The sequence below is a fragment of the Littorina saxatilis genome, linkage group LG9 (assembly GCF_037325665.1).
Source record: "Littorina saxatilis isolate snail1 linkage group LG9, US_GU_Lsax_2.0, whole genome shotgun sequence".
NCBI classification, from domain to species: Eukaryota; Metazoa; Mollusca; class Gastropoda; order Littorinimorpha; family Littorinidae; genus Littorina; species Littorina saxatilis.
The window spans coordinates 41,942,506-41,958,903 of NC_090253.1; the positions used below are offsets into that span (position 1 = coordinate 41,942,506).

The 16,398-nt window shown below is 40.4% G+C and overlaps 1 protein-coding gene across 2 annotated transcripts in view; it reads left to right on the forward strand.

The window, feature by feature from the left end:
* LOC138976129 (signal peptide peptidase-like 3) overlaps positions 1-15,039 on the forward strand; it is a 43,697-nt gene extending 28,658 nt beyond the window's left edge. For both annotated transcript variants that reach the window (XM_070348949.1, XM_070348951.1), the window contains exons 7-14: positions 4,558-4,670; positions 5,534-5,640; positions 6,181-6,252; positions 6,754-6,842; positions 7,704-7,749; positions 9,398-9,548; positions 10,404-10,513; positions 10,920-15,039. In XM_070348949.1, coding sequence (XP_070205050.1) covers positions 4,558-4,670; positions 5,534-5,640; positions 6,181-6,252; positions 6,754-6,842; positions 7,704-7,749; positions 9,398-9,548; positions 10,404-10,513; positions 10,920-10,988 — 757 coding nt within the window. In that variant the 3' untranslated portion in view covers positions 10,989-15,039. The remainder of the gene's footprint in view (positions 1-4,557; positions 4,671-5,533; positions 5,641-6,180; positions 6,253-6,753; positions 6,843-7,703; positions 7,750-9,397; positions 9,549-10,403; positions 10,514-10,919) is intronic.
* Positions 15,040-16,398: the final 1,359 nt, after the last annotated feature.

Here is a 16,398-nt window from a genome sequence, read left to right on the forward strand (position 1 = left end):
AGGCCCCTCCTGTTTTTGGAACCGCAGGAGCTTTCTAGTTTGCTGTTAGGTAGATTTTTGGTTCCTCTTTCCTGTCATGCTCTCTTTTTCTTCATGAATTCTTTTCTTTTTTCTGCCTTCTTGCTCATTCACCTGTATTTTTTCCAAAAATCTCTTCTCTTGCCGCTTGTCTCGCGATTCATGTATAGTTTAATCTGTTAGTGTTCTGATGTAAGTCCAGCAGTAGATAGGTTAAGCCTATTTTAACATACTGGAAACTGGTAATCTTCCAGTAGGTATTAATTTAGTTTTACTAAAGCCTGCTGGGACACAAGTAATGGGTTAGTGCATTTGTAAACAGGAATCGCTTGACAAGTGGCCCCCTTCATCCCCCCCTTCCTCGTCCTGATATGGCTCTGCGTAGTCGGCTGGACGTTAAGCAACAAATAAACAAACAAACACATGAAGGTGTTATTATTGTCTTTCTGGGATATGAATATTGCGTTATTTTAGTCCCAATACTGGCACTTTCGAGAGTCACCATTGAACTGTGTGATAGATTAATAGTAGGCTCACCTGAGAGAAAGACAAGATACATTGTGTGTGCGTGTGTGCGCGTGCAAGAGAGAGAGAGAGAATTACACAATGTTTCTCTAACATTGGAAGATATGGCAGATTTTCAATAAAGCTTTCAGGAATGAATTGGGACATTGCTAAAAGCAGTGGCAGATATTCAAGTGGACCTGTCAAGGCTGGCTTTTGATATTCATGACAGGAATGACAGATATTCATGACAGGAATGACAGATATTCATGACAGGAATGACAAATATTCATGACAGGAATGACAGATATTCATGACAGGAATAACAGATATTCATGACAGATATTCATGACAGGAATGACAGATATTCATGACAGGAATGACAGATATTTATGACAGATATTCATGACAGGAATGACAGATATTCATGACAGATATTCATGACAGATATTCATGACAGGAATGACAGATATTCATGACAGGAATGACAGATATTCATGACAGGAATGACAGATATTCATGACAGGAATGACAGATATTCATGACAGGAATGACAGATATTCATGACAGGAATGACAGATATTCATGACAGGAATGACAGATATTCATGACAGGAATGACAGATATTCATGACAGGAATGACATATTCATGACAGGAATGACAGATATTCATGACAGGAATGACAGATATTCATGACAGGAATGACAGATATTCATGACAGGAATGACAGATATTCATGACAAGAATGACAGTTGTCATCATTTTCACGAGTTTTCATTCACAAGCACCTGGGAAATAAATCTCATGTTCCCCGGGGAATAAATCCCCGGTTACCATAGTTGCAGGAAGCCCTATTACATGGATAATCAAAAGCAAACCCAATAGAAACGCTCGAGGATTCTTCGGCTCTTTTCATTGGCGTTTCCCCAGACCTAAACAGACGACACTGCTTCGCCAAGTTCCAAATACGAACTGGCAAATGTAAACAAAAAACAAAACTACCTCATCAAAGGTCATACATTTATGCTTTATCGCAAACAAATGAAACCTATCGATATGTTTTATCTTCTCACAATGTCATGGAGTGCATTTTGACCCGTGCACAAGACGTTGTATCGATAAACTAAGCGCAAATAAAAAAATAATGATAAAAAAGCTAAAGAACATAGCAACAAGAAATGAAGACATCTGACAAAGCCGAGCAAGCAGAATGACAAGTCTAATGAAAAACAGAGAGGCAATGAGAAACAAGATCGCGATTATCTTTCCTTCGCGGCACGACGCAAATCGTTTGTGTCCTTTGACCCAATTCGTGCAGTGCTGCACGATGCAAATCTTCTGTGACCTTTGACTCAACGTAGCTTCAATATTCGATTACTAATATTTACCACTGAAAACCGAGGGGTGGAATACCGAGAGGGGCAGGGTGGTAGGGCGATGGTGAAATGTAATGAAGAGACACGTGTAGCAATAAGAGAAAACCGATTCTGCAATAACACAAACACGAACAAAAAACCCAACACTGACCTATATGAATATTTAATCAATAATATGATCGTCTGCGTTGCAGGTGTGCAAGTGAAGGGTTGGGGGGGGGGGGGGGTAACTTGATCATTAATTTGTGTGTGTCAGTGTTTGTGTTCATGGACTGATTGTGAGGGAGGGGGAGGGTGGGGTGGGGTGTGTTTCAGGTTTTGGTGTGGGTATGAAACGAGCAAAACAATACCCACACCACAAAATCTTGGAGGCAAAAAACACTCGCCGTCGCATCATTTTGTCCGCACAATATTATATGCACCAACAACCGGAAAGAAAGGTGACAATGGAAAAAGACTCATCTTTGCTTCCTGCGATTCCTTGCCCCCGACTCGAACGTCGCACGATAATCCACATAACAGATCTGTTGTGAGATGGTCAACGCTGACTGTTCAAGCAAATCACCTCGTTTGAAATACGACAATCCCATCGCTCGAATGCAACATGTGGGCACTATCGTCTCAAAGGCGCTTACTGTTGGTTTCACACACCACTCTGTAGTCGGAACCTACAGAACTTCGCATCCTCAAACCTGACATACTTGTCTCAACATTATAAACTCAAATCACACACAGTAAGTTGCTTTCGCACGCCAGCTTTGAACAACGTGCTGGGGCCCCGAACATGCATTATAATAACAGAACTCGCGTGTCAAACCATGGCTCCCTGTGTTGATTTTTCACTTAATGTTGAACCACCAAAATGATGACAAAAACGATGTTTGATGGTTTGTTGCCAGACTAGCTTTTTTGTCGGTCCTCGGGGGGCATATCGACTTTTGTTTCATATTTATTGACCGCGGCCTTCGGCCTTGGTCAATAAATATGAAACAAAAGACGATATGCTCCCCCTCGGACCGACAAAAAAGCTGGTCTGTCAACACCCCATCAAACATCTTATAATGTTCATGACAGGAATGACAGATATTCAGACATAGCTGTTAGGACTGAATGGGAACGTTCCTGAAAGGAACACATGCAGCAAATATTTAGATAGCACTGTTGAGATTTAACTCTTCATTTTTGAGTCACTTGAGAAAAAGTGACTCTATGTAATCGGTCAGTGTTAGTCTGTCCGGCCGGCCGTAGACACCACCTTAACGTTGGACTTTTCTCGGAAACTATCAAAGCGATCCGGCTCATATTTTGTTTAGTCGTGACCTCCAATGACCTCTACACTTTAACGATGGTTTCGTTGACCTTTGACCTTTTTCAAGGTCACAGGTCAGCGTCAAAGGAAAAATTAGACATTTTATATCTTTGACAAAGTTTATCGGATGTGATTGAAACTTTGTAGGATTATTCTTTACATCAAAGTATTTACATCTGTAGCCTTTTACGAACGTTATCAGAAAAACAAGGGAGATAACTAGCCTTTTCTGTTCGGCAACACACAACTTAACGTTGGGCTTTTCTCGGAAACTATAAAAGTGACCGGGCTCAAATTTTATGTGAACGTGACTCCCAGTGACCTCTACACTTTGACGTCTGCTTTGGTGACCTTTGACCTTTATCAAGGTCACAGGTATGTCTTGAAGGGAAAAAATTGAAATATCATATCTCTGAAACTATTCATCGGATTTGATTCAAACTTTATAGGATTATTCTTTACATCAAATTATTTACATCTGTATTGTGTTGTGAATAGCAATTTCTTCCTGTCCATCTGATGCCTCATATAATATTCAGAACTGCGAAAGTGACTCGATCGAGCGTTTGCTCTTCTTGTTTGTAACTGTGATGATTGTTACCATGCTAATGTTGCTTGTAAGCCAAAGACAAATAGACTGCCAACGTTCCAAAATTCAGAATCAAAAAACAAGAAAGGTATGTTGTTGGAATGTTTAATTTTTGACAAAACCAAACGTTACGTTCACAGATATATCGACCCAGTGGTCTTTTAAGTGCACAGACAAACGCTAAGTAGACAACACTTATCTGACAATGTTGACAGCCGTTTACAGAGAAGGCACAAGCGAGGCAATCGTTCCAACAACATACCATTCTTGTTTTTGGCTCACGTAAGTGTAGCCTATGCGATCGTAACTTTGTCTGTCTGTGCGTGTGTACGTGCGTGCGTGTGTATGTCTGTTGTAGAAACTCTAACATTTGAAGACGTCACATTACATTGACGTCACATTATGACGTAAGAGGGTTAGACGTCACGCGAAGGAAGTACTGAAAGTCTCGGTCATTATTATTTTGAGCGGGCCGAGACTAGGTTGGCAGTCGTGTCCCTGTAAGTAGGCTACATGCAGACAGACAGATCTAGATCTAGTGTCTCGCTTTCTTGCACAGTTTCACCTATGCTCTTTCTGTGTGTGTGTGTGTGTGTGTGTGTGTGTGTGTGTGTGTGTGTGTATGTGTGACGGAGTGATTGAGTTTGTGTTACTGTTTGTCGATTTCTTACGTGAGCCTTGATGGCTTCGCCTCTTGTTTTAATTCTAGAGTAGCTTGTGACAAGAGCTAACCACTGATATAGATCTATATGTGTTACAGAATCTCATTTGGAATGTGTGGGCGCTTCACAGCAGCGGAAATCATGGCGTTCTGTCTGTCTTTCATGATCGTCTGTGTGTGGATTCTGACTGGCCATTGGCTCCTTATGGACGGTGAGTAACTGGATGGAGTCAGTTTATCTATTGATCTTGATGCAGACATGCCAAATCAGTGGTGATACGGTGAAATCCCCTTTTAATGCCTCCAAAAATCAGAGTAAATCAGGTCCAAAAAAAAGATATCACCTTAAAACAGAGATAAATTTACACTGAAAAACTAAAGCGTTGAAAGGGGGAAGGTCTCAAAATTGTGAGTCTTAAAAGGGAGAGTTATTATGTTATAATATAAACCAGTATTGTTTTGGGGTATTTTCCCATACAAAAAAATGAAAACCAAAAAAAGAAAGCAGGAAAAGATAAATTTGTTACCTTAGCTTCAAGGAAAAACATGTTCGAGCCTTTTCAAGTTGTTTTATCAGCCAAATGGTTGATTGTAAAGTATCTCTGATAGCTAGTATTGCTTCCTCGTGATGCTCAAAGGTGTAATTAAGGTAACGCGGCACAGGAGCAGCACTTCCTCTATTTATTTGATTCCTGTTAGCGGGTGTACATGTACCCGTCTGGACCCTCCATTGGGAAGAGATAACTTCTGATAAAAGGGACTCTTTTATCCATTAGTCACAATACGAACCTCAGATTATTCCTTTCAAAGATCATTCTTGAGATTCCCAGATTGCACAGTTTTGCATCTTTTTCATTGGTTTTCAAAGAACATTTGTTGTTGGTGCATCCTTTCAGGCATTTTTACAATGTTATGATTTTATACCTGAGTACAGTGGAACCCCCCTTTTAAGACCTCCAAGAATCTGATAAAATCGGGTCTTACAAAGGATGGAGTCTTAAAATGGGTCTTAAAAGGGGGGTTCCACTGTATTTCTACATACACTGGATACAAATGTTTGTCTTTGATGTTTCAGCCCTTGGGATGGGTCTGTGTGTGGCATTCATCGCGCTGGTACGCCTGCCCAGTCTCAAGGTGTCCACCATGCTTCTCGTCGGTCTTCTCATCTACGACGTCTTCTGGGTAAGTGGCCACTAATAATTATGTAGAGCTGCCATGCTACGTTTTAAGACAAATTGCTACGCTGTTACGCCAAGCTTAGAATTGCTACGTTCAAACAAATACTCACAAGCATGCAACAGTTTGCTCTTTCTTGTGAATCCTGGTACTCATTTTTGATTCTCACTCTGTGTTGCGGTCAGAATTTGTGTCAGAAAACATTGTCCACACTGACAAGTGGCACTGCAGACACTCTCTATTGGCCATTATATTTCTTTTTTCTAAATTACCTTTTTAGAAATGTAAATATTCTTGCACGAAATAGCCCAAATGTGGATGTGTGAATCAATTTGAAAAATGCTACACTAAAACGCTATTTGCTATGCTGAATAAATTCAGGCACCTTTTTTTAAATTATTAATTTCATGATCTCAGATCTGAATTGTCTCTGCAAGTCACTTAAAAGTCTGTGTTGTGCATCCTACTTAGTCATAACTTTTATATGTAGAAAGTGAGACGTTTTGGAGCAGAAAGCTATAATGATGTGTGCAATTTGTTTGGCAGGTGTTCTTCTCCTCCTATATATTCAGCGCCAACGTTATGGTGAAGGTGGCCACCAGGCCAGCGGAAAACCCTGTGAGTAATGGATAACTCTGTGTGAAGGGGGGGGGGGGGATGGGGTGGGAGGGGAGGGAGGGGAGATGAAGGGGGGATGGTGTGTGTGTGTGTGGAAATAAGGGCTATCCACCCTTGACTTGAACATGTGTTGGTGTGTATAAGAGTATTGTTTTTGTGTGTGTGTTGAGGGAGAGTGTGCATCTTTGTTATGAAGAGTGTATATTTGTGTGTTGGGAGATACAGAGAGAAAGAGGGAGAATGCGTGTAAAGAGATTGACTGTCAGTGTTTGTGTGTGTGTGTGTGAGTGTGTGTATGTGTGTGTGAGTGTGTGTGTGTGTGTGTGTGTGAATGTGTGAGTGTGTGTGTGTGAATGTGTTAGTGTGTGTGTGTGAATGTGTGAGTGTGTGTGTGTGTGTGTGAGTGCAATCAGGCATGGATGCACATGGTGAGTGTATACCCTTTAGTGTGTGCAGACATTGACATTGTTAACTGTTACATTTGTCTTTTTTAATGAACAGGTGGGCGTGTTTGCTAAGAAACTTCACCTGACGGGACTAGTGAGAGATGCTCCAAAACTTTCCTTACCGGCTAAACTTGTCTTTCCCAGGTAAGTAGTGTGTTGGTGTTTGTGTGTGTGTCACCTGTTTGTTTGTTTGTTGGTTGGTTGGTTGTTGGTTTTTACGTTTATGGATTTTTTTATGTTAGCTTTTTTTGGGATGTGTTTTGACCTTATCTCAATGCAGGTTATCCATAATAATTTCACTGTCATAACATTTCTGTTGGAGGTTAATGTATGCGTATCCATAAATAATGATTATATGTGTGTCTTAGGTTTAATTCATGGGCTTTATCTCCTTCAGGGTAAAAGTGGGACAAGTTGGTTGATTTGTGAAAAGATTTCAGAACGGTGTCCTAACTATAGGAAAGGTCAAATGAGGTTAATATATGCGTATCTATAAGTAATTATTACAGAATGTCTGAGGTTAATATATGCGTATCTATAAGTAATTATTGCAGAATGTCTGAGGTTAATATATGCGTATCTATAAGTAATTATTACAGAATGTCAGTCTTAGGTCAAAGTTTTGGGCTTTGTTTGATTATCTCCCCTCAGGGCAGAAGTAGGGTCAAGTGATCAATCTTTGAAAGAGATTGTGGACTAGTTTCTTCCATAGTAAACCGAAAAATCAAAGGAATAGCAAATGAGCTAATTGTATGCATAATGAACGAAGGTTTATCTCAGGTAAAGGTTATGAGCTTTGATAGTCTGCCCTCAGGCTAGAAAAACTTAGGATTGATCGACCTGTGAGATAGATAATTATGGAGAACCTTGTGCTGCTAGGGCCTGTAGGCACTCTTGATACAATTCTGTGATGGTTAAAGTGGATTCATTTCTTCAATATTTGAAATTGTGATTGGATTTTAATATGTAGATCATTACTAATTTATGTACTGATTTGTTTTTCAGTTCACAGAACTCCAGTCACTTTAATATGCTGGGACTGGGGGATATTGTAAGTAGTACATGTTTTGTTATCTTATGAACTAGCAAACAACAAACATGGAAATAAGTGCACATATACACGACTGGAACCACACATACAATTGGGCTTTGAAACCAACAACTACAAGTGTTGATAAACACTTCAACAGTGATGGCGCTAGGATGTTTTCAAACCGGTGCGCAAACTTTTATGATGCAAACCTGTCCAGAAAAAACCAGTAGGCTAGTCATTTGAACCAGTAAGAGTCCAACTCACTCAGAGTACTGGTTTTGTTGTTTAACCAGCGAAAAAAATGGTAGTTCAAATATCAACGGGTAGGTCATACCGGCAGCAAATTTTGTTCCAGTATTTTCTCATTTCAACCGGTAAAATACCGGTCAACGCCAATACTGCTTCAAAGGTATTTTGCTAAACTGTCTCGACGCCACTGCACTTAGTTTTGCAGGTATAAGTGCGTTTCTTGAGAAAAAGAGCCTCCAACAGAGTTAAGACAGTGGAACCTGTCTGTAAGGACCACACAAGGAAACCGACCAAGAGTCAGGTCATTGTGGACAGGTGGCCATTATGGACAGGGGATTTATGCACGGAGACAAAAATGGTTGGGGTGGTGGTTCTTCTTCTTCTGCGTTCGTGGGCTGAAACTCCCACGTATACTACGTGTTTTTTGCACGAGTGGAATTTTACGTGTATGACCGTTTTTACCCCGCCATTTAGGCAGCCATACGCCGCTTTCGGGGGAAGCATGCTGTTTCGTGTTTCTATAACCCACCGAACTCTGACATGGATTACAGGATCTTTTTCGTGTGCGCTTGGTCTTGTGCTTGTGTGTACACGGGGTGGGGGGGGTGTTCGGACACCGAGGAGAGTCTGCACACAAAGTTGACTCTGAGAAATAAATCTCTCGCCGAACGTGGGGACGAACTCATGCTGACAGCGGCCAACTGGATACAAATCCAGCGCGCTACCGACTGCGCTACGTCCCTGCCCCGTCAGGGGAGGTGGTTGTAATGGGCAGATGTTGGCAATAAAGAGGTGGTCACCAGGGCAGGTTCGCCTTTATTCAAAAAGGATGTGGGGAAATAGCTCAGTTGGTAGCGGCTCTGGCTTCAAAACCAGTTGTCGCTATCGGCGTGGGTTTGATCACCATGTTCGGCGAGGGATTTATTTCCCATTGCCAACTTCGTGCAGACTCTCCTCAGTGTCTGAACACCCCTGTGTGTACGCATGTGCACGATGAAGAACCCAAGTTCATAGCGAAAGGGGAGGGGGAGGGGGGGGGGGGGAATGGGGAGCGCCGAACTTAATGGCTGCTGGCTTTCCACAGTGAGAAAACAGCTCGAATTTTCATGATGGTAACCTCACAGGACTAAATGGAAACTTATCCTTATCCTTCACCTTTCACTTTGCTCACCCATCTCACCTGCAAGCCTAAATCAGATCAGTTGTAAATAGCCATGTACATAATTATTTTATTTTATTTTTCATGCTTACTTTTGTGTGTCGTGTCTCTGTGTTGTTGCTTTGTCAACTTCATGCAATTTATGCGTAAGTGTATATGAGTATGCTTGAGTTGTTAATTGTGTATGAGTGCGCCTTGTGGTGAGAGATGTGCGCGTTATAAATTCTCGTATTATCATTATTATTATGTGTTGTGCAGGTTATGCCAGGGCTACTGTTGTGTTTTGTGCTGCGCTACGACACCTACAAGAAGGCCCAGATGATGTCCGCGGAGGCCGGAGTTCCCCCTCCCCCCAACTACGTCCAGCGCATCTCCTACTTCCACTGCTCTCTCGTGGGATATTTCTTAGGTCAGGCTCTCTTCTGGGATATGGAAATAGTTCAAATACTTTGCTGTAGTGAAAATGTTGAAAACACCAGGTCAAAGTGTTCATGGACAGAAGTAGTAAATGTAGAGAACATTTTGTAATTTTTAAGTTGTTTCCAGAATTCGTCCTTTTTGATAGAGAGAAGAATTTAATTTTTTCATTTTCATTACTTTATTGTCCCATCGCTGGGAAATTCGGGTCGCTTCCTCCCAGTGGAAAGCTAGCAGCAACGGAGTCGCGCTACCCGGGTGTCTGCGTGTTTAGGTGTATTCAGCCACCTGCACTTATGGCAGAATGACCAAGGTCTTTTACGTGCCATTGTGATGACACGGGGGTGGGACATGGCTTCCGTCTCTGGGTCTGCACATAAAGTTGACCCGTGTCCGTCCCGGCCCGAATTCGAACCTGCGACCTTTCGATCACAAGTCCAGTGCTCTACCAACTGAGCTACCGGGCCCCCAATGCTAAGGCCAAAAAAAAAAAATTGTCTGTTTAGGGTAACCCGACCGACCATATCGATTTGGCGCCGACCCAAAAACTTTTTTTTGATTTCAAAAAGAAAAAAGAAAAAAAAAGAGGTAAAAATGCTAAAAAGAGACATTTGGCGTTTCTTTCTCTCCCTTTCTCTCTGTTTTATTTATACGTTAGTTTTGAAACATGTATTCATCAAATATAAGAAGTGAATGTTCAGCCAACATAGCATTTACACAACAAAAACAAAAAAAACAAAAAAAAACAAAAACTTTACCTACCTACCGACCCTACTTTTTTTGGTCATGTTACCCTAAACAGACAATTTTTTTTTTTTGCCTAATGGATGTGTTGTGTGCTGTGCAGGTCTGCTGACGGCCACAGTGTCGTCAGAAGTGTTCCGAGCGGCACAGCCAGCCCTGCTCTATCTCGTCCCTTTCACCCTGCTTCCACTGCTCACCATGGCTTACCTCAAGGTAATTGCTACAGTGGAACAAAAAAATATAGATAGATATGTTATGTTTGGATTGAAATCAAGCTCAGAAAATTAAAAATCCTAAATAGTATTTTTTTTTAAGTCAGAAATTGGTTTAAAACAATTTCATTTTATTCTTTGTCATTTATCGATTCCAAACACATATAGATATTGTTTGGATTTAAAACAAGCTCAGAAAGTTCAAAAGAATAGAGAAAAGCATGCTATACTGGCTTGTCACTTTCTTAGCGTGAATGAGCGTAACTGCGACGTAGTAATTTCGCATCATGCGATGTTGTTTTTCAATTAGTTCCAGCAGCAGCACATTCAGCTTCAAAGGCCTGTTCTTGTTCCATGTCTTGAGCCATGCAAAGAGGGTGTAAATCATGTGTTTCCTTTGTTTTCAGGGGGACCTTCGACGGATGTGGCATGAGCCTTTCATCCAGGTAGTGCCGCCGAAACATCTAGAAGTCTAGCAGCCTGCCATGGCTATAGCCTTGTTGTGGCAACTCAGTGAAGTTCCATCCCAAGGGGGTGAATTTCATCCCACGGAACAGAACGATTACTGCCGCAGATTTGCTGTTAGCGTTTACTGTTAACCCGTCAGTGCTGTGTGGAGTTTTTGCCTCTGGGCATTGTGAACCAGTGAATTTGTGAGCTTCACTTAACTGAAACTGTGCTGAGAGAACAGAAGAAAGGAGAGATGAGACGCTCATAAGTTTTACATCCAAACCCCAAGATTTTTAGTCATGCTATTCTTGAGTTTCTTCAGCATTAGGAGCTGGTGATGTCATCGTGAGAAATTGTGGTGTAGGCATAAATGTCTTAAATGTATTTGATTCAAGCTTCAGCAGAGAAAAAAAGGGTTTCGTTTCCATCAGAATTCTCTTCCACCAGTACTTGCTTTTGGCTGCGTCGTCTTCCATGGGATATAGCCGAGTTCACAGCCGAGAGGAAAAGTGGTGCAAGATTAGGAACACCTACGCTGACTGTTTTGCTGTTTTCTGCTTCCTTTCTATTTGGTGAGATTGATTCTTCACAGCTCTCAAACCAGAGGCGAGCGTTACAGAAGAAAAAACTTTGTACCAAAAAAAGGAGAAAGTAGTAAGCTCAGACTGGGAAAGTATAACACGTTTTTCTCTCAGCAGAAGGGTACCTTTTGTATGGTGAAAAAACGCCGCAAGATTTCATCGTAAATTCTACCATTGTATATTGACTTCAAATTTGCGGACTTCACACGCGAAACTGTGTGCAGTGGTTAAGTAGGTGAATCCACCTTTGGAACAACGATAAGGTACTGGCATTATGTCCTCATGTCACGGTGCACTGTTTGCCCCTGAACACGTAATCGTGAGGAATTGGGTTCTCAATAGCACAGAGCTCAAATGCACGTGCCCCTTGGTCCTTGGCTGGATTTATGTGAGAACGTCTGTTCTGAACTCTCAGCATAGAAACATCAGCCACATTTATGTCTGGAATCATGTGAGAATTTTCATTCTGAACACTGCAGAGTACATGTGCACTTGTGCAACACTGACCCTGAATATAAGTTGGAGTGCAATGTTTGCACTCATATTCATAAACAGTCATTTCTGGATGATTCAATTTCAAAGGAACTGTGGTTTCTCATTTATACATGTGTGCGGTAGTGACTATTCAGCAGTGGTTAGAGCCTTGGACTGGGGCATCAGAACGAAAAGGGGGATCACATATCTGTGTCCTGGAAAAAAGGCTGAACCTCTTTTCTTTTCTTATTCTTTTTTTTTATTTTTTTTTTTTACATGCTATATTTTACGTAAGTTTTAGCTGGATCAGAAGAAAATATTCAGTATATGTATACATGTACATGTTTTCCATCTTTGGCTCACGAAGTGTAGCCTATGCGATCGTAACTTTGTCTGTCTGTGCGTGCGTGCGTATGTGCGTATGTGCGTGCGTGCGTGTGTATGTCTGTGGTAGAAACTTTAACATTTCGTCATTTGAAGACGTCACATTATGGCGTAAGAGGGTTAGACGTCACGCGAAGGAATGTCTCGGTCATTGTTATTTTGAGCGGGCCGAGACTATTTGGCAGTCGTGTCTGTAAGTAGGCTACATGCAGACTGAGACAGATCTAGATCTAGTGTCTCTCTTTCTTGCACAGTGTCACCAATGCTTACTGTGTGTGTGTGTGTATGTGTGACGGAGTGATTGAGTTTGTGTTACTGTTTGTCGATTTCTTACGTGAGCCTTGAAGGCTTCGCCTCTTGTTTCAGTTTGGTGTACTGTATGGCAATTCAAGACAAGACATGAATGACATGAGTGTTTCATTGTGTCATACACGGAGAACTGAAACAGCTTGTGATGTTGGGTGAAAGATGGTGAAAATATGTCTGAGCATTTATTTATATATATAGCAAAATTGTTGTGAAAACATACAAATTTCGATAATGCATGGTAGAAGGCAAAGTTGGAAGGGTGATGGGTTAATATATATTAACAGTAAGAATAAAAAAAACACTGATAAAAACAGAATACATGTATTTTTTACGGTCTATGCGTATTTATTTATAAAAATTTATATGTATTTGATTGCAATCCTTCAAAGGTATTTAATTATAGTGATTTTTACCTGGGCGATTTGGGTAGAAGTTGTATCTTTGTAGCGAAAACTGACAATGCACAATGTATCGGGTTGTAATACAGTTTGCCAGTGGATATGCAAGGTTTCGTATCTGATCAATATTTATTAGTCACAGATGCTGTCTTGCTACCCACTGATGCGTGATTCATTTGGGTTCATATATTCTATCAGTGCCCAACAGCTACTGAAAGCATGCTGCTTTTGAAAGATTTTAATGGTGTCAAATTTGTAGGTATAGGCTTCAGTACATTTTAAAATTCGTCACGATATAACCTTCGTGGTTGAAAACGACGTTAAACACCAAATAAATAAATAAATAAATAAATAAAACATTTTAAAATAATTTTGTGTTACACAGAATGTTTGTAGGCGATAAGAAAGAATTTCAATATATATTCTTTTTCTTAACTATCATTTTTGGAGAGTTTGAACTTTTACTTTTAGAATTGTGAAAAAAATAGCATAGTTGGTTAGAGCTAAAAATCATTGAGCAGCATGCAAAGCTGAGATGAATTGTTCCATGATAAAGGGATTTGTGATTTGAACTCAGAAATGCCGTTTTCTGTCAGCCTGAAAGTAAAACACACAAAACAGCTGATTTTTGATGTTCAGGTTTTAGACACGTGTCAGCTTTTGGGTGCTTATCAGAAAGGGGCAGGACCTTTTAAGCTTACATTTTATTTTACCGAAGTCCAATTCTTGAAGACAGTGCTTGTCAAGAAAAAAATCCAGGCATAGATTATTAGATAAGGCCAACTTTTTGTTCCCCCATGCACTGCTATGGCTGCTATGGCTGACGAGAGACTTGAACAGTTTCATCGCCATTGATTCAGACATCCCAAAACCATCTTTCTATGTTCCTATTTTAACGTCTCTGCTACATGATGCATGGTTTCAGAGATAGTTAGTCAGTGACCGTTAATTTTTTAAGTGCTTCAGATGAACACGATAAGACGTCAGGTTGTGGGGGGGAGGGTGGATGTAAATTATGTACCGTTTGTCTTGACCTGGTAATGGAAAAGTTGGGGGTTTTTGTTTGAAGTTTGTGTAAATTATGTGTGTGCTTTTTTTTTTTTTTTTTTTCATTTTTTGCGTGAAAATATTTAAGTGGAGTTTTCCTGGGTACTTGAATGTATGTTGTCTGCAGTTGCCTTGAGTTTGCGTTGTCTGTTTGAGTTGACTGAGTTTCATGTATGTGTATCTTGCATAGTAGTAAGGTTACTTTCGCCTCATACTCCTAAAAGTTGATCAGCTTGTGTTTGATGGAAACAATGGACTTCCAGCTGTACAGAAGAAAAATGTTCAAGAATTTTCAATGCAACTGCTAGTGCGACGCTTACAAGATTACTACTAACGCTAACACTAACAGCACTGTATTGTTTGGTTAATGATCAGTTTTAAACGATTTATTTTCTCCTCTTCCTCTTTGGTAAAGTTCAGTATTTTTAAAATTGTCAGCTAAAGTCTTTTATGCAGGGGTGGGACAGTTCCGCAGACACAACTTACGAATTCCGCTGGGGTAATCTATTTTTCCGCGTCCCATTTCATCGCAGTATATATAACTTGTTGACTGAATGATATGGAGAGATATGAAGATGGAACAGAACACTGGAGGCTTGAGAGTTAAATTGTGCTGACTGAAAACTCCTGATAACTAATAGTCATGTTGAGCTTCAATGCATTGGGCGTCACTTGGATCATACTATTGCCAGTATTGAATTATCGGTCATACACGTAAAATTCCACTCGTGCAAAAAACACGAGTGTACGTGGGAGTTTCAGCCCACGAACGCAGAAGAAGAAGTATTGAATTATGGATACATGGTTCATTACGTAAATATGCACCATTACTATGTTACAATCGTTGTGTGAAAGTGTTTTTTTTTTTTTGGTTGGGGTTGTTTTTTTGATTTTTTTTTTTTTTTTGGGGGGGGGGGGGGGGGCGTGAGGAGAATGTCTTTTTTACCTGATCCAAACGAGTTGAATTTTAGTCTCAGAATGCACCAGATTGCACAGATTTTAATGTACCATTAAAAAAAGGGATTTCCTCGTTTTTCATCACAAGAGAGTCCCACCCCTGTTTATGAATCAATGTACTAGTTTTGGGCCAGACTTAATTTTGTTAGTATCCTCATGTTCAATAAAATGTAATGCATGCATCACACAAATAGTCCTAATGTATAATATTTTCACTGATGAATTTCAGGTCATGTAATACCCACGAACAAATAAAGATGAAGCTTTGTTTACACATTTTCACTAGTCCTTAGAGTTAGACCGGCACGATTGGCCTAGTGGTAAGGCGTCCGCCCCATGATCGGGAGGTCGTGGGTTCGAACCCCGGCCGGGTCATACCTAAGACTTTAAAATTGGCAATCTAGTGGCTGCTCCGCCTGGCGTCTGGCATTATGGGGTTAGTGCTAGGACTGGTTGGTCCGGTGTCAGAATAATGTGACTGGGTGAGACATGAAGCCTGTGCTGCGACTTCTGTCTTGTGTGTGGTGCACGTTATATGTCAAAGCAAGCACCGCCCTGATATGGCCCTTCGTGGTCGGCTGGGCGTTAAGCAAACAAACAAACAAACAAACAAACTAGTCCTTAGGATTATACAGTAGAGGTTTGTGAGGGCTACATTTGTGGGAAGAAAGATTACAAGCAAGTGACACATTTGCCATGTATTTCATTGTGAGAACTGAAACTTAAAAACGCCACCAGGTCATATCCGATTCGCTCTCCATTTTTGTCCCTTGGTATGAACATTGAAATTTACACTTCTAGAAAACTAGGAGAAAATGGGCGGTTTCATGAGAGGAGGAATGCATGTGTATAGAGTTGGTGTGTGCGAATTTTGAATGGGTGAGTGTGGAATTAAAAACAGTTGATATTGCTGTATTTAAAATGATGTGACTGAGTTTCCAGATCGTTGTTTTCTTCTATTGCTGGGGCCTGTGTTGTATTTCAAGCATTTATTTTTTTCTGTTCTTTTTATTTATTTTATTTCAAAAAAAGTACATGTGACACTTTTTCAGGGATTATAATTAAAAGGAAGTGATGCATTCAAAATATTTTTGTTAGCCTTGTAGAGGCTTTAGTGATATTTATGTCCAATAATGAGATCAAGAAGAAACAAATACAAAAAAATGTAGGAAGAAAAGAATTAGATAAATAAAACGTTCAAACTTGAAAATGTAACTGCACATGTTTTGCTTTTCTTGGCTTGATATTTTTCATTGTGTTTTCAATTTCTTACAACAGAAAAGTTT